The sequence below is a fragment of the Lissotriton vulgaris genome, chromosome 7 (genome assembly GCF_964263255.1).
Source record: "Lissotriton vulgaris chromosome 7, aLisVul1.2, whole genome shotgun sequence".
NCBI lineage: Eukaryota > Metazoa > Chordata > Amphibia > Caudata > Salamandridae > Lissotriton > Lissotriton vulgaris.
Window position 1 is genome coordinate 62912825 of NC_141695.1, and position 27984 is coordinate 62940808.

Consider the following 27984-nt stretch of genomic DNA (forward strand, 5'->3'; position numbering starts at 1 on the left):
ATTATTTTGCGACTCAAACCATTCACCATGTTGGAGATGTCAGTTAGACAAATGCCAATAGTTTTGAAATTTTTACGTGGGGATTTTAGATTTTTCTAGAAAAAAAAGTATAATGCTCCAGGCCACATAACATAAAACATTAGTGAGAGCTGTTACTAACTTAAAAACATCAATGTACTTTACTGTGCAGCAGTCACAGGATGCTGTAGTTTGTCTGATGTGGGTCTTTGTATGTCAACAGAGCCGGAAGAACTGAATTGGCTACCAGCCTCTGAGTGTATCTGATATGAGTGGCTTAGCCTGGCACCTACGCATCAGTTCACACCTTAGGTTCCCAATTGAGTATAAAGAGCGCCAATAAAATCTTACGGATTGCGCAATTGTCAGATACCTAGATTCTTCCATCAGAGACAGATCCCATTGAACTGGCTACTATCATGTTGACAGACCATCCCATCACTCTCAGCATATCATACTCTATGATCACCATCTGAATATCTCAGAAGTCACAAGTACTTTAGACAGCAGTTATTAGGCAAAAGCCACAGGACACTTCAGGTAGTGAGCACTTTAGGAATGCTGCAAATCAGTCAATATGTGTGTATTCATTAAATATAATATAAAGGTAATCCTCCATAAGCACCTAGCAGTCATGCATACCAGGACAGTCACGGTCCCCCATTGATAACATATTATGTGCTATATTTATTCATGATGAGATTGATTTTCTGCACTTCTGTGGGCCATATCTTGAATCTGATTGTATTCGCTAAGGTCACCAGCGAAGAAAGTTTGACTGCTCCACATCCAACTTACTAAATCTCTTCTTCCTTCCTGTTTCACTCTGTTACCTTTTCTACTCATGACTGGACCCCTAACATTACCCTATGCCCTCAATTCAAAGTGGGTGGTTCAACAATACACCTTTGTGTCCCACAGCTTCTTACAGAAGTACCTCATTTCATAGCCAGAGAGCCACACAGCACTTGATTTTATGAGCTATGAGATATGAGGTAAGACACTAATGGCTTCAGAACTTATTTTAACAATTTTAAGTCTGGGGAATTTGGGGGTTCACATTGCTTGGGGATAATCAGCAGAAGAGTTTTTGATTGGTCATGTAACACGAAAAAGTCATTTTTCAAGTGGCTAATAATGCTTGATTTAGTGCATTTCTTTACTGAAGCAGTCTGTCTTCTAATACAGTTTGGCGCCTAAGGACCTTCCCAGCGACCTGTTAATCACAGAATCTAACTCTAACATTGTCAAAGCAGTATTTTATTCTTCAATTGTTGATATAATCTGTAATGTTGTGTTAGGACAAAGCAAACTTGATTTCAGTGCTTACAGATGTGTCTTCTAACAGCCATCTAGTTTCCTATATTCCTGAGAAATCCTGAAATTGTCACAATCATATTAGTTTCCACCACTGCAACACAATGAGACCTGAGAAGGCAGAATCCAGGCTGTGGACAGAGTAGAATGAGAATACAACTATGGAGCTGAAAGCAGTGATAGGATACAGAAGATGATAACAAGTTTCTGCTAAACTTGCAAAGCTTGCAACACTCTTACCAGGCTTGAAACTAAAATCTTCAGAAAGGATATGAGAATGTGGCAGTTTTTCACACGCTATAACAGCTGCGGCCCTGCAGGTAAGAGCGGTGGGGCAGTGGGCCGGGTGGGGGGATTTTGAAAGACGATGATGGGGGAAATGAATTTTCCTGGTCTTAGTCTGTCAAAATCCTCCTCCCCCACCTGGCCCCACCGCTCTTACCTGCATGGGGTGCAGATGCACTACAAAAAGGAAATCTGGAACGTATTCCCTATTCTGATCAGAAAAAAACCCTTCTCTACTGCTGGATAGGACAACACAACTGAAGTAACATTGCATTGCTGTGCAGAAGCCAATGTTAAATGGCTACCATAGAGATGCCCGACCTGTTTGCCCACCATCTTGTATCCTATTTGTGAGAAAATGCGCCTTTTTGCCTGGTCATCCCCTATTTTTGTGCTGAATTTTATTGTGGATTTTAGACTCTGTACATGGGAATATGCTTTGACCCCTAAAACATGTACAAAATAGCTAATCCTTGATTGGTATATTTAACTCTCCTTTTAGACCATAGTATATGGTGTAAAACTTACACCCATGGCATGGAAAGTTAAATGTCACCTGTAGAACTCAACACATATAGTGCCATCCACCAATGTGACAAGAACAACATGGCTTCAGGCCTACTAATGTGGCCTGACTGCTGCAGTTTAAATCTGCAGTTCAACATGTCAAAATGAACCTCTTGACATGGGACGAAACTCCCTTTTAAAAATCAATAGATCACCCAAAATGATATCTTGTAGCATCCAAAGGTATGGTGCCTAGTGTTTAAAGGGGGGACATGTAAAAATGTAATGCTGTTTTGTCCCTCGGTGACAAGCCACCAAAAGCTGTTTTCTGTATGGAAGACTGATTGTCCTATAAGGAAAATTAGAATGCAGATTAAAATATTAATTCTGCTTTCTTGGGTTTGGAATAAGCTATAGAAATTGTACAACCACTACATTTACTGTTGATTATACATCCAACTCAATGGTGAGGCTAGATTTTAATAAATATTTAGGAAATATAATTTTTGGAAAGTTATCTTTTACCCATCTGAAGGTCCTGGAACCTAATCATTAGCCTGACTACAACTGCTCTGCTGTGCTTAACCCTAATGAGGTGTGAAAAGTGATTGTTGATCAGAAACCATGGCTTTGCCTACAGACAGGATGGGCTGGATAGGACAAACCATTCACTCAGATATACACCATACATGGTGAATATCAAAAAAACGAATGTACCATTCATACATGCCCTGCTACCTAATAAACAATGTAGAACTTACTACAAACTACTAAACCACATTAAAATTTAAACCGACAACTACTGCCCATATAAAATAATAACAGTTTTGAACAAGCCATGATGCTGAAGGAAGCGACCAGGGGCATTTTCAGCGAAGACCCGAAACGTGGGTAGCGGTCTAGAGGCCTGATTCCCTATTTAAGTTCATGTCTGGCACAACGCGCAGCGGACGCGCTTAAGCCAGACCTTTATGTGCCTCATTCCCTGCTCTTTATTGATCTCCCGGTATTGCAGCCATGTTGCACTTAATGTGATGCATTTTAGCAATTGATGATACACTGTTTTTAAAACTTGATTTTACTGTATACCACTCATATTTCACTTTCACTGAGCACTGTTCTTACCCCTTTGTTGTGATCAAAGCGCTCCTCCCCGGTCCACCGCAGGCTTGCCCGATTGAGTGGAGGGAGGCTGCGCTGAAGTAAGCGACCAGGGGCATTTCCGGCTGAGACCGAAAACGAGGGTAGCGGTCCAGAGGCCTGATTCCATATTTAAGTTCATGCCTGGCGCAATGCACAGCGGATGGGCGCAGCGGGCGCACCTATGTCAGGCCCGTTTGTGCCATACCGCGCATGGATGTCGCCAGGAGACGTGACCCCTACCAGTTTTCCTTCAAACATTTCCAACCCCATGAGCTCTCGGTGTTCCTATACACGGAATGAATTACTAATGATCAGTCATAACTCTTGTGAGCACTTAACACACTCCCACACCTTACTAGAGGGCCCTTTTCCCGTAGTATGTCCAGAATTCAGAGTATTGATCCCCAATCTACTCTGCCCCATGGAATGCCCGCTGAACTGACTAAAGCACTTGGGCCCCACGGGAATACCGCACAGGACCATGCCCAGACCCAGCCCATCGACATAGGCTGGAAATGCTTCTTAGCCAATGTCAGATCCCTCCCTAAACATGCTGTAAACATATGGGATCTGCTGACCGAAAACAACCCAAACATCGGGTTTCTTACCGAAACTTGGATCAAGCCCTCCTCAAACCCCTCTATTGCTTTGGCACTCTGGGATGGCTACCGAATTCTAAAATTAGATAGACCAGGCTGGGCGGGGGGTGGCATAGCGTTAACCCCTTCCCTGCGGGGCATATTCCCCCACTGTGCTGGGGGAGGGGTGGCGCGCACAGCGCCCCCGTGCTCATGACGAGCTCAGCTCGTCATGCAGCACAGTGCTTGTGTGCTCATGACGAGCTGAGCTCGTCATGACCACATCCGTTTAATTAGAACGCTCGCACAGCAGGGGAATTTGCCCAGTGTGCGAGCGTTCTAACGGTCATGACGAGCTCAGCTCGTCATGAGCACACGAGCACCGTGGCTCATGACGAGCTCAGCTCGTCATGAGCATGGAAGGTGTTAATATATAAGGAATCCAAATCTATCTCAATTCTAGATCAGATGTGTACGGATGCAATAGAATGCCTAGTTTTCAGACTCGACCTGCACCCAGGACATAGTTGAAAAGGGGCTCTCGTCTATAAACCCCCAGGCCTGTTACTAGGTTTTACTAGCCAACTGATGGAATGAATTTCTCCCCATGTCCTTTCTACCCGTAACGTTCTACTCTTGGGGGAATGTAATATCCACAGTGAGAAGGCCTCTAATCTTGAGGATACAGTTTGCCTAGCAGACCTTGCCTCATTGGATCTTTTGACAATGCCCCTACCCATTCTGCAGGGCATACTCTAGACCTTATCTTAACCAATTTCCCAAACATCATTTGTGGGAATACTTGTCCTCTGACCTGGTCCGACTACTCTCTGGTGAATTTCCAACTTATGAGTCCCAGAAATTTCTCCACCCCTATATCCCTCACTACACACTGGTACATACCCTGGCACCAACTGAAGCCTGAACAATTCCTGACCCCTTTTTCCTCTTGGTACATTGATACCAACACTTATAGTGTAGAAGAACAGCTAGCTCATTTCAATTCCATTGTACAAGCCACCATAGATAACATGGCCCCAATGAAACCACAGATCCACCCTCCCAAACTCATTCCTATTAGCTGGTATTCTCCTACCCTCTGAACTGAAAAGAGCCAATGTAAAATATTGGAACTGAAATGGCAACACTCACACAGTGTACAAGACAGAGAAATACAAAGCTGCACTGTCCTCCTTTCACAAAAATCTAAAATCCCTACGTAAGCTTCATAACGCTAATCAGCTAGAGTATGCTGGGAACAATTCTAGGACCCTCTACCAGATCTTGAAGACCTATACAAACCCTAGGGCTTGCGACATTGCAGAGACTCCCTCACCGTCAATATAGCTTCCTTTCTAGCCAAAATGTCAAAGCCATTTACCATGAAATCATCATTTCAAATGGAATCCCATCTTACCACATTACAGGACACCATGCCTCCCCCACTAGCACCTCGCATCTTTAATGCTTTCCCTCACTCACCCCGGTAGAGGTTGAATCTCTCCTTACCAAAGTTAAATCCGGATCCCCCTAGATGTAATCCCTGCTAAGATCTCTTCCAGACTATCTAAACAATTAGCTATACCCATCTGCACCATTCTCAATAGTTCCTTGATGGCTGGCAGACTCCCCCCAGAATGGAAAGCAGCTCAAGTTGTACCCATTCGTAAAAACCATATGTCCCCACTGCCAAGCTGTCCAATTATCGTCCCATCTCTCTGCTCCCCCTTCAGAGCAAGCTTCTTGAAAAGCATATAAACAGGCATCTGTCTGAATTTGTTGAAACCTCGCAATGCCTGGATGTATCCCAGTCAGGTTTCTGGGCCAGGCACAGTACCGAGTCCACCCTGATAGAGGTTACCGATAATATCACAATGGCCCAGGACAATGGTCAGGCGGCACTTTTGGTGCTGCTTGACCTATCGGCGGCGTTTGACACCATCTTGCACCATATCCTACTAGAGAGACTTCAGGGCATTGGTGTACAGGGGGTTGCACTAAAACGGCTGACTGACTTTCTAACAGACGGAACCCAGACAGTCACATTGGGCACCTTTGGATCTAAAACCACAACCCTCGGTACCTCTGGCTTGTGAGGTACCTCTTCACAAGCCAAAGGTACCGACGGTCAGATCGGGGCCTCATTATCCTGAGCCGTTGCCAGGTGGGGTGAAGTGTCTTTCTCACAGCATACGGATGCTAACAGCTTTCCCTATGCAGATGAGGACATGAAACCCTACTGATACAGGTTACATGGTTGTATTCGTTCCAACCTTGTTTTTAACATTTGTTTTTTCACTTATGGCACAATTTATGCAGTAGAAATATACTTTGGTCCTAAAGAAAGCCTAGGATGTATCTAGTCCAAGTGGCTGAAACATGTAGACCTTTTTTTCAACGCGGACAGTTATTATGTTAAAACTGTTGTTGCACTGTTTTTAATCTGGGCACTAGGAGATACCCAATAAAGCTTTTTTCTCCTTCTGTTCATTTTTAATGTACTTTTTTCATGTGCACTGCGTCCATCACTCCTTAATAAAATACCTATTCACATCTAGTGGATCTGATAAGAGCGCGCATTTGCGCAGTTAGAGCTAGTGTAAAACGTCTGTGAGCTCCCCTTCTTTGTAGCCCTTGGCACCACTAGTGTGTCGCTAGGAGGAGACCCAGATAATGAAGCATGTCACCTCTGTGAGTGATGGGAATCCGTCCTCCTGAAAGGAGTGCCCAGGCTCATGTACTGGTCATTCTTTTTATGGTCACTTTCCGCTAAGCTAGGTGTAGTGCTGTAAACTAATGAGGAACCTAGGGTTTAGTCCCATTTCCTACACGGAAGACACCCAGCTCCTCCTCCCCTTTGATAAATCAAGCCCTGATACACAACTCATCTTTTCAGAGGGTATGAAGACCATTGCCGCCTGGATGAGGACCAACTTCTTCAACTGAATGCTGAGAAATTGGAGGTCATGTTGTTTGAAGGAGCAGCCATAAGCTGGTCTTCTAGGTGGTGGCCGGAGGAGTTGGGCGTGGCCCCCTCTGCAAAAGAAGTGGTCAAGAACTTAGGAATCCGGATTGACCACAATCTTATGCTTAAAGCTCAGGCCACTTTTACAGCTCGTACCTGCTTTCACACACTCAGCCTACTCAGAAGAGTATTTCCTTTGTTACCTTCCTCAACACGAAAAACACTGATGCAAGCCCTAGTGTTAAGCTGTCTGGACTACTGTAATGCATTATTGGCCTCGGCCAGCGAGGCTTCCTTAAACAAGTTACAAGTAGTCCAGAATACAGCAACCCAACTAGTTGCAAATGCCCCTCCCAGAACGGACTCAATTTCACTTCTTAACAAACTCCACTGGCTCCCTGTAAGAAAGCGGGTGAAATTCAAGACCAGCTGCTTTGTTTTCAAAGCCCTCAATGGTCTGGGGCCTTACTACCTGTCCAACAAACTGACAAAATACATTCCCTCTCGGCCCCCACGATCTGGTTCCAAGCTACTCCTTTGCACTCCAAGAATTAACCCCTTCGATGCTGATGACGAGCTCAGCTCGTCATCACCCACGGGTGTCGTGTGCTGATGACGAGCTGAGCTCGTCATGGTGCCACTAAAATGGCAATTTCCAGCACAGGGGGGGGAAAACGCCTAGCAGCCAAGGTGTTAAACAGGCCTGTAAAGGGTGGCAAAGATTTCACCCATCTTGCCCCGTCTTTCTGGAACGAACTCCCCCGCCAGCTTCGCGAAAGCCAAAGCCTGCATCAATTCAGGAAGCTTTTAAAAATCCATCTTTTCTGAAGCCCTCTGGTTTGGCTGTAGCATACCAGCCTAAGCAGCGGAGATTCCCCTTATTCGGTGATTCAGGCGCTATAGATCTTAATAAATATCAAATATCACCTACACACCTACACACAGCCGTACAATGCTGTTACTACCATTTTAGTCAAAGCATATGGAGACACCTTCAACAATATGCACTAAGTGCAGAATATGGAACAACCAGCTAATTTAAAATTTGAAATTAAAAAAAAAACAATTGCCCTAACCAATGTCCCTCTGACGGGGAACAGTCATTACAACACGGGTTTTACCACGCGTTGATTTTACATCGCATGCATTACAACGCATGCGATGTTACAACGCGTGGTAAAACCACGGATACTATTACATCGCATGCGCTTTTACAACGCATGCGATGTAATGTGTAATGGCGGGGGCGGCTATTCACGTCGTTGTGAGAAAACTTAGGCTGTTTCCTCACAACGACGTGAAGCAAGCAGGAAGGAGGAAGCAGGATCCCACGGTGACTCTGGATAGGAGAGAGGTAAGGGGGTTTGTGGATGGGGTGGGGGTTACTTTTGTCGGGTTTAGGGTAGTTTTAAAGTAGTGTGGTAAAGTTTGTGTTGTGTGTGTGTTTTTTAACCCCTTCGATGCTTGTGACGTAACCATTCCGTCATCAGTCACGGTTGGGCTGTGCTGATGATGGAATGGTTCCGTCACAACGACACCCATTACATAGGGGCCCAGCACAGCAGGATAATCTCCCTAGCATCCAAGGTGCTAAAAACGTTTTAGTGTGTGTTGTGGTGTTGTCGTGTTTGTTGTCGTGTAGTTTATTGGGGAGTATAGTGTAGTGGTTATGTAGTGTAGTGATTAACGTTGTAGGGTAGTGTAGTGTTGTAGTGTTTGTTTATTGTAGCGTATTAGGGTCTAGGGTAGTGTAGGGGTGGGAGTAGTGTGGGTGTTGTAGTGGTGTTTTAGGGTTTAGAGTAGTGTAGGGGTGGGAGTAGTGTGGGTAGCGTAGTAGTGTTTTAGGGTTTAGGGTAGTGTAGGGGTGGGAGTAATGTGGGTAGCGTAGTACTGTTTTAGGGTTTACTGTAGTGTAAGGGTGGGAGTAGTGTGGGTAGTGTAGTAGTGTTTTAGGGTTTAGGGTAGTGTAGGGGTGGGAGTACTGTGGGTAGCGTAGTAGTGTTTTAGGGTTTAGGGTAGTATAGGGGTGGGAGTAGTGTGGGTAGCGGAGTAGTGTTTTAGGGTTTAGGGTAGTTTAGGGGTGGGAGTAGTGTGGGTAGCATAGTAGTGTTTTATGGTTTAGGGTAGTGTAGGGGTGGGAGGAGTGTGTGTAGCGTAGTAGTGTTTTAGGGTTTAGGGTAGTGTAGGGGTGGGAGTAGTGTGGGTAGCGTAGTAGTGTTTTAGGGTTTAGGGTAGTGTAGGGGTGGGAGGAGTGTGGGTAGCATAGTAGTGTTTTAGGGGTTAGGGTAGTGTAAGGGTGGGAGTAGTGTGGGTTGCGTAGTAGTGTTTTAGGGTTTAGGGTAATGTAAGGGTGGGAGTAGTGTGGGTAGCGTAGTAGTGTTTTAGGGTTTAGGGTAGTGTAAGGGTGGGAGTAGTGTGGGTTGCGTAGTAGTGTTTTAGGGTGTAGGGTAGTGTCAGCAAAATTACAAAAATAAAATAAAAATAGAAATAAATAAGTACATACACAACATATTAATCAAAAAATATTTTTGCATTATATATGAAAAATGTCTGTAGACATTTTACTAAATTTTAGAAATAATCATTTACAAATACAAACATAAAGTTAGAATTTCTCTTCCTAATTTCCATTTTTTTAAAATAAATACATATGCAATGTTATTGTTATTAATAAATACAAATATAACTTTAAAATAAATACTTAAACTTACATTTACTTTCCTACATATGTATTAGATTTAATTAACTAAATTTCTTACCTATAATAAAATTATTTGTATCTAGATTATATTCGCATTTGAAATATAACAACTTTATTTATGCACAACTTATTAATAATAACATAAAACCAATCCCCATTTCTAAAGAAAACAAACACTTATATAATATATTTATTAATTATGTTTCGAATAGTTATCAATTTAATTTGTTGAATAAGTGTAATCATTTTTTTTTATATATTACTATTTACATTGGACAGTGCATAATTTAAATATTTAAATATCCCAATTACGTTTTTGAAAGTTTTGAACACTGATAAATCACCTATCAAAAATGTATAATTTTACAATGCAAACACTCAAAATATACATCGACTTCATTATTTTCCGAATGTACATACAATTTATAATTTCATTACTTATATTATTAAATAAAAAACATAATTGACATTTAAAATAAGATTTGCATATATGTAACAAATTAACAAAAAACGAAATAAAATATTCACATTTTTAAATTCTTCACACCCTTATTCCCTAAAACCCCAACATCCCGCTCCTATATCATATCATAAACAGTACTTTTATACACATTAATAAAATATTTTTTTTTTATATATTATTAACTTTTTTGTGCAAAACACACTAACAAAAAAATTAACTCAAAATAAAAAACACACCATAAAAATACATAACACATATAATTATGTTCCTATTTCACTCGCCACATTCTTGGTGGACAAAAGGGCTTGGCACAAGAGGAGAATGGGTCCCCCATCTTGCATGTGGGATTGTTTACAGTATGATTAACCAGAACTGCTGTCTAAAGTGGGTCGCGCTACCCATGGAACCCTTTTCTATTGGGTAGGTAGTGTCCAGGAGTCACCCCTACCCACTGTCAAATGAACTGAACTCAAAAGGGCCTCACAACTTCCTCCTCAGAAAACTTTCCGGACCAGTGAAAAAACTGAGGAAGGACTGCCCATGCTATTAGAGACCTGTGAGGAGATATAAATGGCTGGACCTGCTCCCACTTATACTCAGGGCACAGAAGTGGACCCCAAGGGTCAGTTTTGGCTGACCTCCTGTGTGACTACAGGGACACAACAAGCTACAAGAGGCATTTTCCAGAAGTGTTCACCTGACCAGTTGTTTCTGGACCTGGACTGGACCTGCTAATGGCCTCTGCTGCAGTTACGTTTTACCCCCAAGTGCTATCCCTGAGGTCATGTTACCCTTGTCTGTATCCAGCTGGACTTATCACCCAATCTCTCAAAAGCTGGGCCTTTTGGACTTCCAGTGTTCGGAAGGACAGGGACCAACCACCTAAATCAATTTGACCAAAGCATGACCTCGGTGGGCAAAGATTTGAAGGTGGTTCATCGTGGAACTGCTTGCTCCTTTAAAAATCTGTTTAGCAGACCCTTTCTGAAATCTTTCTGACTTTGATGCAAACCCTCCCGGATGCAAGCTGCAGCCCTACCCTGCTGGAGGATTCTGAGCTCCAAAAAACAGACTAAATTCAAACAAAGAAATCTTGACTGGGAAGAGCTTTTCTGCCAGAACCAACACTTTCATGGGGACCTCTTAGGAGGATTATCCTGCAGTGAGAGGACTTCCTCAGACGCAGTTGCAACCTTGCCCCTCTAAAGGACTTCAACTTCAATTTCAGAGACTAATTCAGAAGGGGAAATCTTTGACAGGCAAACCTGCTTGGCGTATTAGATCTGCGTTCTATCGAGGTCGGCCTAAAATTACAACTCGGTCCTGGTCGCTCTCTAGCAATACTTTCTATTGACGCTTTACTTTTTCTAGGTGCTTTTTATCTTAAATATTTAAAACTTCATGTCTCTGACTCCCCTTTTTTGATTTATGGCATTTTTGTGTCATTTTGTTTCTTACATTGTACTACTTTTTTTTATAAATTAAAGTGTGATTCTTAGTATGTTGTGTTGTTTACTTTTCAGCCATTGATGCCTATAAATACTTTACACAATTTCACTACATTACGCCTGTCTGCTCCATGCCAAAGCATGCTCAGGCACATGCCAAAGTGAGCTCAGATTTAAATTATTAAAGCCTTTCCTTAGACCTATCAGCTTATTCAGTTTATTGCTTGTGGTGGACTATCATCCACCCCTATCATTAATCCACTTTCTTACACCTCTCTTTCTTGCTTTGTAGCTGGGTTTGAGTGAATTAAAGAAATACAAAGGAGTGCCATATATTAATATTCATATGTAAGGGGCTAAATGAGAGGAAGTGGTGGATCACACACAAGAAGAGGAGAGTCGGATTCTATACTACCTGTGGTAAGGACATTAACGTAACTGTGGTTTTCAGAAACAGGTTAAGAGGGACAACATTTGGCTATGACTAACATTTAAAAGACACAATTTATATCAATGTTAAAGAGGACAAAAAGTCTGAGAGAAGTCTTAGGGATTCAACCAGATGAAAGAACATGGAAAGAGAAAGGAATCTAGAACTAGTGTATAGAAATAATATTCAATTAAAATTGGGTTAAAACACGTCACTGTAACAAATAGCATTTATCAATTAAGTTTTAAACAAAAGGTAGGTGCATCCAAGCCTTTCCCATAAAACAAGCACTATAGTTGAGAAACAAAATTGAAAAATAAACATTAAAATTATTATGGTTATTGGAAAACAAGCATAACTTGCCCCAATGCACTGTTCATTACCTCACACATTATTTTATAGATTGACACTATGAACGTTTCAGCTGAGGTAGCTGACTGTTGGTGTTGGCGGTATAGACACTCAAAATGACTATAGGCCTGGTCTTGTCCACTGAGATCGACGCAAATGGAGAAAGGCAGTGCAAAGCATATTCAATGGGATCAAGTTCAAGAATCCACAAAACAAGGCTTTGTGAACAAGTATTCAGATTGTTAGTTGTTTATTGGGATATGAGTGACACATGCTTCCATTTGTTACAGTTCTTAATGTCTGTGTTGTTTCCCAGACTATGTAAAGTATGTCTTTGATCTGTAGGAACTCTTATGCCACAAGCGATATAGTTATATGAATTACAAAAAATAAAAAGCAGTACAACAAAACATAGATATTTTGATATTGCTTCAGTATAAGGATCAAATGTTAGGGAATGAAACATGGATATTTAATTGTTTTTTGCTGTACTTCATACATAAAACTAGCAAGACAAAGAAAATAGCACACATGTCTGCAAGACAAAAATAGACATACCTTTAAAACAACATTTTCATGATCCAAGGAGCTAGACAAGGGAGGCCATAAAGAATGAGTTAGGAATGAAAGACAAAGGTGGGATTGGGAAGTCTTTAGAAATGGTGGTGAGATGAGTGAAATCAAACACATGGACAATAAATGTTTATTAATCTAAACTGTAAATAATTAGCATATGTTTATGGGATTGTTTCCAAATGTCTTACCTGCAAGCCACACGTTTATTGCGAAAGAAGTCAAAAATGATATGGCAAGAAGTGCGATCAGTACTGAAAAAGAAAAAAAGGAATGTTTGGTAACTTGTACAATTCAAATAAGTAAATAATTTTTTTCAATTCTGCAATAGGTTAAAATATTTGCACAGCACCTAACAGGTGTCACTTATTTTGTGATATATCAAAAGACAAAGGAGGTTAATGCCTAGGTCTCCCACCATTCAGATACCCAGACAAAGGACCAAATATGATGAAATAGAAGTATTGGGCATCATTTACTCTAGGAGGAGAATCTTTGGAATACTTCCCTCAATGACAGCTCTCAGGAGTTTCTAGTAAGTACTGGCAGCAATGTCTCCTAGTTATACACTCTGTGGCTTATTTATGAGGGCCTTGTGTCGCTTTTGCATCACGTAAAGTGGGCCATGCGGGATGCAGGGCTCTCATGTTGATTTGTGAAGCCACGCATAGACACCTTGTGTACCTTTAAGTGACCTCATAAATCATGAGTAAGGCTACGTTCCACAGGTATTGCAGTGGGCTTTCTCAGGCAACACACATGGAATTTGATGCTGCCCCTGATTTACTAAGTGATGTAAACCTAGAGAAGGGCCAAATCTGTATGCCTCCCGAGGTGAGGCGTAACAAGGAGAAACATATTTATTTTTCCTCCGTTTTTCCTCTTTCCCTGTGTGCTACATTCTTCAGTACACATAGAAAGAGGAAAACACCTCTTAGGATTGTTTTGGTGCAGTCCCTTCCTGCACAAAAACCATCTTGCATGCAAAGGAGGCACCCTTTCATCATGGTGCAAGGGTGCCTACATTGGCGGTATGCTGCCGAAACGACACCAGTGCAGGAAGAAAAGGAGACAAATGCACATATGGAAGATCAGTCATTTCCATCAAAGGGTCAAATTGAGAAGGTGGATCAGTCCAGGACAGAAGAAATGTATGAGCATGATAGCATCCACCCTTTGCCTTGTAAAGAGGTTATTGGTGAATCAACTGAGCTGTTTTAAATGAACTAAGCAAAAGGAGCTCCATTAAGTGTGCGGGAAAAAAGTTTAGAAGCTTGGTGTTTCTCACATCTTTTTTCTACTGGGGTAGGTGGTAGGTATGACAAGCAGCCTGTGCAAATTCCTGCAGCTGAGTATAGCTGTAGTAGACTTTATTCAGAAGATCCTACAATTAGTCAGTGTATTCCATATATATTTCACCTATTATTTGAGTGGCCTCTCATATGTCTTGAATAATATTCTAAAACCAGGGGTTAATTTGCATAACATATCAGCAAGAGAACTTTTGGAAAAATTTTAAGGAAAAGACGAGCACTCAGAATACATTTTAATAAACCTAATGGCATGTGAGCGTGGGACTAATGAATATTGGTATCGGCATCATGGTGAACTCAAGTGGATGTAAGGAACCTTGGAGCACCTACTTCAGTCCTCACACTGAGTTGTGCAAATTCAGATATAAAAGACATTAATCTGAAGATGCCAGGAGAACTGTGCTCACTAGACCCTGCAAATTTTTGCAGATTTTTAAATCACAGATTTCAAGCAATGATGGCTTTAGTCTTGAACAAAACAAAACCTCCTCTTGGTGAAGTGATTGATTTCTATTGCCATAAAGACTACCAAGCCAGAGGTGCTCCCCATATTCACACGCTGTTGTTGTTAAAAGAGGCCCCAACATTTGAAACACACAGCAATGAGACAGTTTTGACTTTTAATGAGCAGTATGTAACTTGCTCCATCACAACGGAGAGTAGTGACAACATATTAAGAGAACACGTTCTACGATTCTGAAATAATAGAGGCAGAAAATATTGTCAGCGAAAATACAGAGCAAAAGGGAAATTTTATACAAGATGACGTTTAAGATTTCCATGACCTGTCATCTAACAAGGAAGAGTCAACAGCTTTTTGTTTGCAGTCACACATTCACTTACAAGGAAATTCCCCAAAAAATAAATACAATCTATGAAGAACAGAGGCCTCAAAGTAAATTAATGACTACAACTGAGTGATTCTGAGGATGTGGAGTGCAAACTTGGAAGGGCCATTTATTGCAGACAACTCAATTGCTGTTGCTCAGTAAGTTACATCTTATATAACAAAGTCAGAGAAAACTAGATGAAAGAAATGTGGGAGAAGATTTCAGCAGAAAGAGTCTTAGGAAGAAATTGTAAAGTTTTAGTTTATCAAATACTTTCTCAATGAGAGATTGGTTCCTAAGAATGTGTAGACCGGTTAAGCTCATCTAGTTTGTTTTCTAAATCTAAAGGAGTTTTATCGGTGAGTTTAGTGCTTACTAATACTCATAAAAGAGTACTGAAATATTTTGCTGAAATTCAATATCTTGCAGAATTTGATCCATGCAGTACAGATATTCTGAAAAGTAACATGCTGGATACGATTTATCCAAGAAGAAGTCCACACCAGAAAAGATATGTCTTTATGAAATACTTCAACATTATACTTTTCAAAGTAATGTCAGTGAAAACATACATGAAGGAAAATTAGCAGTGCCTGGATAGACAGCATCTAAACGCAGGTATATAGAACGGCGTTTTCTTTACCACGCATCTCCTCAACGGCATAGATCGTGTTGGAATTTGGGCTGCAACAGCAACTAATATACAGAAGATATGCAACAATAAAGACCTGGTAAAAAATCTGGAGCAACCGAGGAAATGAGATTAATAATGCACTCTGGAATGCATTACAAGGTGAACCTCAGTTCGCCTACACTGAGTACCTACAATCATCTTTAAAACTTACCAACATGGCAGACCTTTGGCGGTGGAGCCTAGCATTTACTGATAAGGCTGATCTAATTTGTTGAAAAGGCTGATCTAATTTGTTGAAAAGTGATTGAATACATTTAAGAGGAAGATAAGATTAAATGAACTGTGATCTTTACAATAAAGAAGAAGATCTTTTTGTAAATAAAATCTTCTGTCTATGGACTGGTCATTGGAAGGATTCCAAATATTGGTTCAACACTTGATTTGAGATTGTTTGGAGCTCCTCTTGTTTGTATTTATCTACCATTTACTTATGTTCACCAAATACTAAAGCAGGTGGCAAAGAAGCATTCACTAACGGAGGACAAAGCCAGGCTAAGCAGGCGAGCCCATGCATGGATGTACTGCAATTGTATACAAAACCGCAACCAGACCCCTATCTGGGTCTGTCTTTTTCTCCTTAACTAAAGACTCAGAGGCATATTCTCAAGCCCCTATCGCCATGGGAACATCACCTTTTCTGACGTTCCCGTGGCAATAGGGTCAGCGTCTTATGCACAAGGCAGCGTTAACCCACTTAACAAGGCTTAACGCTGCCTTGAGAATAAGGCCCCTTTCACGCTAAATTTAGCATGAAAGGGGCGTGCAGTGGGTGTTGCAGTGGGTGTTCCACGGCAACACCCATTGTGATGGCTGCCACCTATTATGCAGGGCGACGATAATAGGTGGTGTGGAAAATAGAAAAATTGATGTACATAAGCAGCGTTCATTTCCCTTTTTCCCACTCCTCTCCCTGTATGCACCATGAATACCATAAAATATTGACCGTATCACTCCGCCAGTAAAAGCCCGTGCCCATATGTACATGACGGCCATTTTAGGCACCTTGGCCTCTTGCCCACTCATTAGAATCACTGGCTTCCCTCCTGCGCGCATTTGAGCACCCCCCCCTCCCACTCTCACATGCATAGACCATGAAACCCAGCACTCTGCGCGACCCTGCTATGAAAGGCAACCCTCCTGCTTGACCCAGGCACCCTCCCCATTTCCCTCTTGAAGAGGCATCCTTCGCCTCAGCTGACATAGCCCCCCAGCTGTATCTGACTGCCCCTGTTCTCTCATGTACGGGTCATAAGACCTCTCTCTCTCTCTGTGCGACTCTGACCCTGCGCGCACCCTGACCCCCTCCTTCTCCCTCACATGGACAAGTCATAAACCTTCTCCTTCTGCAAGACCCTGTCCTTGGGAGTCACGGCCGCGCCTGACCAACACCTCCTTTCCTTCCATGAATGCCCCTCTGTTGACAAGCCTTCCCTCCGCGCTCGATTGTCCACGCGGCATGAATACCACTCCTTTGATGACCCCTTCCCCCGAGTCCGACTGACCACACATGTCTGAGGCCATCGCCTAAGCCAGAGGATACCATTTACTGCACTTTATTGTATAAAGTCACTCCTCTTCAAAGGACCCACTATTGATCCTGGTCTCCCCACCCCCTGGGCTACGGTCAGGCGCACACATCCTAATAATCAGCGGAACATTCAGCTGCGTCATTGCCCCCTCTCTTATCAGCAGGTCAAGGGTCCCTATTGTGAACACATGTGGGGTAGGAGTGACACGAGGATTATGGGGTTATCTTTTCTTTGTTTCACAATGCTGTGACTGTAATGCCAAGTGTTTTGTAAGGTATAAAAGGCTGAGTCTCAGCTCACTTGTTAGAGCACCTCGAGATGATACCTTGTTGTCTGATCTGATGTGTTCTGCTCCGACGGAATAAAACTTCTGTTTCCTGCCTTCTGGTCTCCGGCGCCTGCCTCATTGCTTGGTAAACTTGAATGGTACAAGGGCGGTTAGCGCCGGGCAAATCTTGAGAAAGGTCCTAGCCTTACCTTTTTCCACAATTGGCGTCCCAAAGCGTGGGGCCCATCAGCGACACGTGGATCCAGTGGGAGAGGTCCCGATGACAGAGTGAATGACTGCAACGATCGGGAAGAGCTCGTGTCCGATAGACCCTCGTCTGACAGCCGATCATCCGACCTTCACTAGTTCTGAACAGACCTCTCTCGAGTGATCTACGGTCCTGACTGGGAACCATCAGGAGTGCCACGGGCATCATGAAGAAGAGAGGACGATCGGGCGCTGGATCCAGAGGACAGGAAACCGTCCATGCGGTCCGGGTAAGGTCGTGTAAACACGACAGATTGGAAAAAATATTGTTTTGTTTGGATAATACTAGTATTACGCTTTGTTGAAACCCTCTGGAGATTCACTGTCTGCAAACGGGGAAAAACAAACAGGCTCTCTCTTTGCAAGCAGTGAAGGATAGGTAACGCAGACTTTTGTCCGCATTGTAATCCGTCGTGCCTATCTTCCTCCCCCACTGTTTCCCGAACTGTCGTTCGTGGATTATTGTCTGGAGATTCTTTGTCTGCAAACAGGGAAGAACAAGGTCTCTCTTTGCAGGTAGAGAAAGAGTGGGTAACGATAACTTTTCGTGCTCACTTATTCTCCCCACTGGATTGTTTGATTGGCCGATTATTCGGTATTGGTTCTTTTTGAGGTATTCACGGCCTCCAAACAACGTAGAATAGAAATATTCTGTCTAGTCTTTGTCCGCCGTGATAAGATAGGTAGTGCAGACTTTTGTCCCCGTTGTAATCCGTCATGCCTGTCTTCTCCCCACTGGTTGGTAGCCTGTTTAGCCCGGACCGCTTATTAGAGATGAACCATCCAGCTCCACTGGAGGGCACCCCTAATAAGGACATGTTCATTAAGTGTGGACTAGTCGCTATAGCTTATAATAGGTTATGGCATAAAAATACAAGAAATAGAGTTGAGCGAAATCAGTAGGCCACTGATGAGCCATCAACTTCGCTAAAAATAAAATAAAAAAACGTTAGAAATAACTCGCAATAAGAAACATAAAAAATGGCGAGGGAAGACAAGCTTGACACCAAGGCAGCCACGAGGTAGCTAGGTTCCGTTGCCTATTTCTGCCCTAAACATGTCTGCCTCATTGCCCACCACGCCCAAATAACGGTCACATGAAATAGAAACAATTCAATTGGTACCTACCCCCATTCCGGAAACTCCCGAAGTGCCACAAGTCCGCGGTTACGCCCATCCGGAAGGCGAGGCCTCGAGGCATGCGGGGCTCGCCTGGCCGCAGTCAGAAGGAGAGGCTGTTGGGCGGACGGCCCAGAAAACAGTGATGGCCTCTCCTTCTTTCCTCTTCTACTGCCCTGCAGGCCACGGGGGGGGGGCTGTCTTGCCTCAGCCACCGACCACCCCCCCTCTCTTTCTCCCGCCTGATCCGGCCCGCAAAGAAGGCCGAAGCCGAAGCAAGGACAGCGGCGCTTACAGGTAGTCCCGCCACATGTCGACGCCTGGACAATTGCAGGTAGTCCCGCCACATGTCGACGCCTGGACAATTGCAGGTAGTCCCGCCACATGTCAATGCCTGGATAGTTACAGGTAGTCCCGCCACATGTCAAAGGGAAGGGGGGGGCTGTCTTGCCTCAGCCGCCGACCACCCCCCATCTTCAATAGCCGGCACGGCCAATACCGAAGCGGCGGAGCCGAGGAACGGCGCGGGGTCGCTGGAAGGGGGAGGCGGCGCGAACGAGCCTCCCCCACCTCCCTTCAGGTGGAGGCTTCCAGCGACACCCCAATGCTCTTGCTTAAAGAGGGTCCACATCGAAAAGCGGTCTCTTGCCCGGGACGGGCACACGCCCCATGCCTCCTCCCCTCAACTTTGAAGATTCTATGAGAGCCGGGGGGCGCCCTGACCCCTCCGCATGGGTGCTCCCGTCCCCCTCACTGGAACCGCGACATCGGCGCACTCCTGCCAGCGCCAGCCTCAGTTTGGAAATGGCTAAAACACCGCCAAGGTACAGACTTGTTCAGTTCCGGTGGAACACCAGAGTGACCCGGTAGGAAAATTGTTGCCGCCCTCCCCACTCTTTGACTAAATGGTCCATATTGTTAGACTGTTACCACATTGCACAAAAACTTTTTGAACTGCCAACGGAAGGTTCTGGTCCAACCATGAGCCATTGGAGACATTCTGACTATACCGGAACCTGCCTGACCTCGCCCAAAATGGCGCCGCTACACGAAACGAAACTTTCGAACTCCCTGTTCACCCGGATTGCTCGAATATTGATGCTCTGAGATATGTATGCATTTTTGGACAATGAAAGTCGATAAGATGGATAGTGATTATGTGCTTAGAGAAGAAAAGCAATACCGATATTGATCATGTGTTTGGACAATGAACTGATTTAGGGTGGGTACTAATTATGAATGGGAACAATGAATTGGTGTGATTTAGACAGTGAACGAGCATCTGGATAATGAATTAATGAATTAATTGAAAAACTGAATTCTTGATATGCATCATGCCTGCTCTGTAGTAAAGTTCGATACGATTTTATTGCACTGCCGCACTTTATGCAATGAACTGCCATCAACTTCTTTCTTCCTATGTACAGTTCCAATCTGCTCCGTGGCTGGTCCACTGGGTTGTAGGCCTGTATTTTATACACCAGCACTTTTTATTAAAAGTATTTTGAAAAAGAAAGCATAGTTGTAGTGGTTGCATTAATGAATTTTGAATGTATTACTACTGTGAGCAATGAGAAAGTATGATGAAGGCTGAAGGTTAAAAAGGACCCGATATTTAGCAGCTACATTATGTGTGACAGGCAGCCGGAAAAGTGTTTTAGACGCTTTTAAACGACACCACAGAAATGCCACCTGACCGCCACCCTTGCACGCAACCTAAAGGGGTCGCGACCAAGTAACTCATGTAGATATGCAGATCGTCAATGATTATCTATCTGACGCTACTGGTCCCTCTGGGCTTAAACGCCGAGATGGCAAAGAAATGCACTACGTGGAGATAGGTCGAGTATGTGGTAGGTAAAAACATTTCCGGATTACTGCATGCTGATGAGGTTTGAATGCTGCCCCCCACCCCTTCTTTCTCCTCCCTTCTGCAGGTCGCGTTGGAACATCGGCTGAAGTATGGGAGAACGATGATCGAACAACCGACGAAAAAGGGAAGAAGGGAATATGAGCATAGACCTTATGACGATAAGTTTTTAGAGACATAGACTTAAATATGACTGTTCCTCCATTAGAGCATAGCGACTGAGAAAATGGACTGACATAGAAACTCGACGGGTACTGTATGACGGAAATTGACTGGAAATTAGCACGTTAGAACAGCTGGGAGGATGGACTGACATAGAGACTTGACGGGTACTGTATGACGAAAATTGACTTGAGATAACACGTTGAAGAATGTAACTAGACGTTTGACTAGGTAGGGGAAGGACAGAAGAAAAATGCAAGAGTTAGGGTTACCAAGGCTGCTGCCGTCTGGGAAGTTAGAAATGTTGCTGATGTTCAAAAATACTGCTCCCCCGCCCCTTCCCACATTATAGATCTAGCCAAGCTGTCCGACTGTTCTCCCGATCAATAATTGCCGTTGCCTCAGCCTGGAGAACTTCCTACCAAAGGAAGAAACTGAAAAATGATTTAAGATCCAACCATGGGTAAATAGCGCGACCAGGTTAATTTCTGATCAACTAATCGAGGTGTAAGTATTGGCAAATGAGAAGGCTCGAAGAAATAACAAACGAAAAGGGAAATGAGAGGAAAAGGAGGAAAAAGGTAAAAAGAGCTCAGCACGTAGATAAATAGGATACTAAAGATGCGCAGCATGCAGAAGTTCTGTTTGGCCAATAATTGTTTTATGTTTTGTCGTGAACTCTTTTGTATGTAACACATGTACTGTCTTCCCTTGTCTGAGTTTGTGTGTATGTAATGTACGGGTTTATGTCTTCCCTCTGTCTGCGTTTGCGTGTTACCTGACCTCTGTCGTTCTGTGTTGTGAGCACACTAAATGACCTATTTTTGTACACGTCTCTCTCTCTCTCTCTCTCTCTCTCTCTCTCTCTCTCTCTCTCTCTCTCTCTCTCCTCTCTCTACATGTCATACGTGTACCGAATGGCTCGTTTAGGTTGCGGACGACTCTCACTCCCTACGAGAGTCCCCCTGTCCCACCCCTTTTGTATGGTAATATTGTGCCCCGTCGGCACCAGTCTGATTGGATACTTATTGAACGCGAAGGTGTTCAGCGAAATTGACCGAAACTAAAATGACTGTATCTCGCCATATTACTACCTCTCCTTTCTACAAAATGAATGAACTCGAATTGGCTGAGAAGGAAAGGACAGGTAAGACGACTAAGGTCCCCCAATTTGGCCTTTTATAGGGGAACTGTATGTCAATGGCACCTTATTTTTCTTTGTTCATTAGAGACAAGCGCCGAGGTCCAGATTGACCCCCAATGCCCAGATTGCCCCACCCCTTTGCACCCAAGCACGAATGCCCGAAGGTTCCCCGCCCCACTTGATTGACCCCAGCTACTGTCCCCGATATATATATATGATGACCATGAGTAACTGCAGCCCATCGAGAAAAACCTGTTTGACCGTGTCATTCAATGATTGCACACCCCGCTCTGTTTGAAAGAGTTAGCAAGCTCTAAAGGGAAATGTAAGACTGTTAAAGCTCGGGTTAGAAGGACGAGTCTCCCCTGAATGTTGTCAATCTTGGGGTTTTTGATGAAATACGCAAGTGACAGGAGTCTGACCTCTGTCCATATATGTCATGAACGAACGCCGATTAGACTTGGTGCGAACGCAGTAGAAATACCCACCTACTTACTTCATGCTAATAGACTTCTGACTATGACCAATGAGCATAACGCCAGGTGCTAGGATTGCGAGTGGAATTCAAATGTAAAAATCTCTTCTCCTGCCAGTTCTCTAAAACTTGTTTTTACCCATTTAAAGATACTCAATCACCGGAGGAGAAGGGCCGGACGTGACGCACAGCCTGTTTGCAGATCATGAGACACATGCGACCTCGACCAAAGGTGGAGCCGCAGCACAACAAGAAACGAGACGAGGCAGCACTTTCAAAGGCGGTAAAAGAAAGGATGAAGGGCTGTCCTGAAGCTCTCTGTCCGCCAACCCACGTGTGCCTGGAGCCTCCGTCCCCCTTTTCAAGCCCGATTGATGGGCCTGCTTGCTTGTTATCCATTGCTCCCTTGGTCCCTTTGGTGTGTCCCAGGAAATCTGCCCCCACTCCGCCCTCTCACTCCCATCGACTATCGCAACAACACACCCTCTTTTCCACGCGACTCTCTGCTGAAAGGAAGAACAGCATCTAGATGGAAATGGGGTTACGCCACGGAAATATAGGTGCCAAGCTTAAGGCGCCACTAAAAGGATTGTTTAGGGAACAGGACTGTGGTCTAACAGCAGAGGACTGACCGCACCCTGCAACGCGTAAGGATAGAACCGAGCTGGACCTATAGCTCCACCGCCGGTGCTCAACAGCGCCAACGAAAGGACACGGACTAGAGCCTACCAGTGATGGCTCACTACTAAAAAGACACTGTGACGAAGAGATCTTATTGGACTGAATTCCTCCCTCAACTACTTGGTCAAAATGTTCATTGGTCACATTCGCTTTTGAAAGTCAGAAGCATTTATGCTATGTAGTACGTTTACAAATGCAATTTCCTATGTACTGCATTTTGCCAATCGCACCAACTGTTCATGATTTTTATGCAATATGTTAGTATTGACAAATGCTATTTCATCAACCACATGTTTATATGTACGCCCCTTAACTAGGAAGGATAGGAAAATGAACTTCATTGTTTATATGTACGCCCCTTAACTAGGAAGGATAGGAAAATGAACTTCATTGTTTATATGTACCCCCATCAACAACAAAAATGAACTCTGTTATGTAAAAAGGGGCGACTGTGGAAAATAGAAAAATTGATGTACATAAGCAGCGTTCATTTCCCTTTTTCCCACTCCTCTCCCTGTATGCACCATGAATACCATAAAATATTGACCGTATCACTCCGCCAGTAAAAGCCCGTGCCCATATGTACATGACGGCCATTTTAGGCACCTTGGCCTCTTGCCCACTCATTAGAATCACTGGCTTCCCTCCTGCGCGCATTTGAGCACCCCCCCCTCCCACTCTCACATGCATAGACCATGAAACCCAGCACTCTGCGCGACCCTGCTATGAAAGGCAACCCTCCTGCTTGACCCAGGCACCCTCCCCATTTCCCTCTTGAAGAGGCATCCTTCGCCTCAGCTGACATAGCCCCCCAGCTGTATCTGACTGCCCCTGTTCTCTCATGTACGGGTCATAAGACCTCTCTCTCTCTCTGTGCGACTCTGACCCTGCGCGCACCCTGACCCCCTCCTTCTCCCTCACATGGACAAGTCATAAACCTTCTCCTTCTGCAAGACCCTGTCCTTGGGAGTCACGGCCGCGCCTGACCAACACCTCCTTTCCTTCCATGAATGCCCCTCTGTTGACAAGCCTTCCCTCCGCGCTCGATTGTCCACGCGGCATGAATACCACTCCTTTGATGACCCCTTCCCCCGAGTCCGACTGACCACACATGTCTGAGGCCATCGCCTAAGCCAGAGGATACCATTTACTGCACTTTATTGTATAAAGTCACTCCTCTTCAAAGGACCCACTATTGATCCTGGTCTCCCCACCCCCTGGGCTACGGTCAGGCGCACACATCCTAATAATCAGCGGAACATTCAGCTGCGTCATTGCCCCCTCTCTTATCAGCAGGTCAAGGGTCCCTATTGTGAACACATGTGGGGTAGGAGTGACACGAGGATTATGGGGTTATCTTTTCTTTGTTTCACAATGCTGTGACTGTAATGCCAAGTGTTTTGTAAGGTATAAAAGGCTGAGTCTCAGCTCACTTGTTAGAGCACCTCGAGATGATACCTTGTTGTCTGATCTGATGTGTTCTGCTCCGACGGAATAAAACTTCTGTTTCCTGCCTTCTGGTCTCCGGCGCCTGCCTCATTGCTTGGTAAACTTGAATGGTACAAGGGCGGTTAGCGCCGGGCAAATCTTGAGAAAGGTCCTAGCCTTACCTTTTTCCACAGTGGCAGCGCCAAACTTAAGACCAGAAAAATCCTGGTCTTAAGTTGGGGAAACGAGGAGAAATGCTTCATTTCTCTTTGTTTTTGATTTTGGAAAGGGAGGTTTCCCTTCCTGTACATGAACAAACCTTTTCAAAAATACCATTTTGTACGTTTCTTGTGTGCTGCACGAAGCAGCACACAGGTAAGACACAACATGGTATTTTAAGATTGTTATTGTGCAGGAAGGGACACTTTCTTACACATAAACAACCCTCCCCTGCACACAGACACCCTTGAGCTCTGGTGCAAGGGTGCCTGTGTTGGCGCTAAGTCGTGAAACTTAGCGCCTTCGCAGGGGGAAATGCCAAGCTGTACCTTATTCTTGAGAATATTGTGCAACCTCGCGTTTCCAAAGTGGCGGTGAGAGGCGTTAAGCCAAGGAGGCTAACGCTTCTCACCGCCACTTCATTGTGAATATCCCCCTACTTTTTTAGCAGTACGACTCGGAATGTTGCCGTCTTATGCAGACCAGCCCCGCAGAAAATATCAGGGTCCAAACTCACGTACTCTTTGTGGATTACCAACACAGGATTTTATTCTTTCAATATGTATCTGCCCAGCCCTAAATCTAAACCGTTGCAAATTGCTGAAGAAATTACACAACAAGGTATTTCTTTTTGCAGAACTGCAATACTCAAATGTCTCAATCCACACGACCCACAGCTCAACTGTAATTTAATAAAAAATGTAATGAATTGCGAGAAAGCCTTAAACACGGCTAGCAGCCATGCACAACGGCACTTTAGAGACTAAGCCCTGTCTCCCTTCCAACATCAAATGTACTGTATGAATCACCTATCCTGCACACCCTGCGTATTCATGACCCTTAGATGCACTGTTCATTCACTGTGACTTTTACACTCCCCAAAGGAATTTTTACGGTACAACTACAACAAGAATTTTTAAAATTGCAATCTTTTTAAGCTATATTGAAATGGTGTTTTGTATTGAGATTATTGGTGTAGTGTTATAGTTGTTATTAACCAAACAATCAAATATATTCTGATTCTGATCCAACAAATATCATCATACCTACAAGAAGTCAGGTCTATTTGCTTTGTCAATGGTTGTTATTTGCATACGAAAAAGAAGCAGCTAATATGGCTTGTATAGAATATTGAAATAGTTACCACCTAAAGCCCTGGTGACACCACGGCAATGTTGCTTCTGAGTTGTAACAAGAGAAAGGAAATCCAGAGAGAAAATGACTCTTGAAAGGATTTCCCTTCCCCTACAACGCTCCCTTGTCATGACGTCACGCCGCAACTTCTCCACTAGTGAAAAGTGAGCAGTGCACAATTGCACATCGATGTGCTGCTGTCACTGCAGGCCGGAGAAAAACCAGGGCACGGCACTGGTGAGACCCGGCCCACTGAAAGCCCTGGGCCTCCGTAACACCCCTGACCCAGGCGTCACTGCACCTGCTGCACTCGTGATAGTTCAGCCCCAGTGCTGCAAACTCTTGCATTGTACTTGCCTCTTACCTTCTCTCCACCTCCTGGCGACCGTGGAACGATTTTCCGGCGGCGAAGTGTCTTTTTCCGTGCTGGGGCCGGGCGCCCACAAGATCCTCAGGCTACTCAGCGGGTCATCCTCCGTGCTGCCTGGGTGGAGGGAGTCCGCGTCCTCCTCATCCCACGTATCTGGGCCTGTGTCCTTAGACCGCCTGAAGGATTGGGGGGTCCGATTGAACGGGGTCCCTCCCGGAATAGAAAGGAAGCCGGAATCTGCGTGGTGCATAGGCAACGGCCAGTCAGTGTCCGTCTCCATTCTGGGCCCTGTGTGATCCTGGGCAAATCACAGCAGCGCCCGGGGCTTCTGGTGACCCGCCTGTCAATACTGGGAGTGCTTCGAAAACTCCGCGTCGATGGGTAGTGGTTGGAAACCAGCTTGCACGCCAGGTGCTGCCAGATTCCAGTGGGGACTTCCGTCTTGTTGCTGGCACACTTTGTCTTGCTTCATTTCCGCGTTTTTTAGCAACTGAACGAGATCAGGAAAGCCTGAGTCAGCAGATGATTTACTCCTGCCCACGTCACTGCAGATTCTGCCCTGTCCGTCTCCCGCTCCACGCCCTTGGCACGCGGTACCACCTTATTCACAAGGTGGCTGGCTGCCGCTAAGCGCAAACTTCAGCGCCTCGAAGCCCTGTGTTACAGCGTCATTTGCTGCACCATTTACCTGGCTGTGGCTGCTACGGCTTCTTCTGCAGCAGCAGACTGAGCCGACCATCTCTTCTTTTAGTTAAACAAGGACAGAGCGGCCCCCTCGCCAGCCATGACTGGACGCAGACGGGGTCACTTCCTCCGCGCTCCACTGATGATGGTTGCAGTGTCTTGTAACGCGAGCGATTGTTTGATGAAAGGAGTTCTGGGATAAGCTTTCAGTTGGGAAAGAAAGCTAAATAGACAAGAAGGAGATCAGGAAGAGAAGAGGAAAGTGTGCAGACAGCGGGAAAAAGAGAAACAAAGACCGCCCCAGAGTGTGGGAGAGAAATACGAGCAGGCCAGTGTTGACCTAAGGTGAGGAAGCGATGAGGCGGGCAGCAGCAATAGTTTGACACATTTGAAGGTGGAAGATGAGAGTGAGCAGGGTCCAACAGAGAGCGGGAAAGAGAGAGAAGAGAGAGAGAACTCGCTCCAGGCAAGAAAGAATATCCGTGTTCCTCTGCTTAAGAGGTAGAAACGAGTTGCTTTTTCACAGTGCTTCAAATGGGAATAAAAAAGTGCAGGTACTCATTAAAATGAGCTAGAGGTGTATTGAGGGGGCGGGGCTAGGGGCGGGGCGAAGGGCAAGTCATGATGATACTTACCAGCTTCTATGTTAGTTGCAGCACACACCAAAACACATGATACATGTGTTTATATGAACAAAGCAGGTTAACTCATTACACAAAATGAAAGAGAAATGGGATATGTTAACATTTCCTTTTTTGCAATAGTTGCACCTTCTTTATGTCATGCTGTTAATTGATGTTGTCTGGCACAATACTATATATTTTTGAGCACGCGAGTAGAAAGAAACTGAAAATCCCCCCCCCCCCCTCCTCGGACCAAAGCTCTTATGGCGCCAAGCAAATGAAGCAACTCATCATCGCCCTCCCCAAAAGATATCTCTTGTCTCTACCATCGATCTATCCATTCATCCTTTCATCCTACCATTTACCTGCTGATGTCCACCATTTGACCTTTACAT

At 44.4% G+C, this 27984-nt stretch overlaps 1 protein-coding gene across 3 annotated transcripts in view; it reads right to left on the reverse strand.

The window, feature by feature from the left end:
* Window positions 1-26954, reverse strand: part of LOC147700725 (uncharacterized) — a 59348-nt gene extending 32394 nt beyond the window's left edge. For 2 of the 3 annotated variants that reach the window (XM_086929734.1, XM_086929733.1), the window contains exons 1-2: window positions 26277-26954; window positions 12971-13033 (exon numbers count right to left, since the gene is read on the reverse strand). In XM_086929734.1, the coding sequence (XP_086785860.1) occupies window positions 12971-13033; window positions 26277-26562 (349 nt within the window). In that variant the 5' untranslated portion in view covers window positions 26563-26954. Of the gene's footprint in view, window positions 1-6356; window positions 6885-12970; window positions 13034-26276 lie in introns of those variants that run through there. The other variant, XM_086929735.1, reaches the window with a different exon arrangement.
* Between the last annotated feature and the right edge of the window lie 1030 nt (window positions 26955-27984).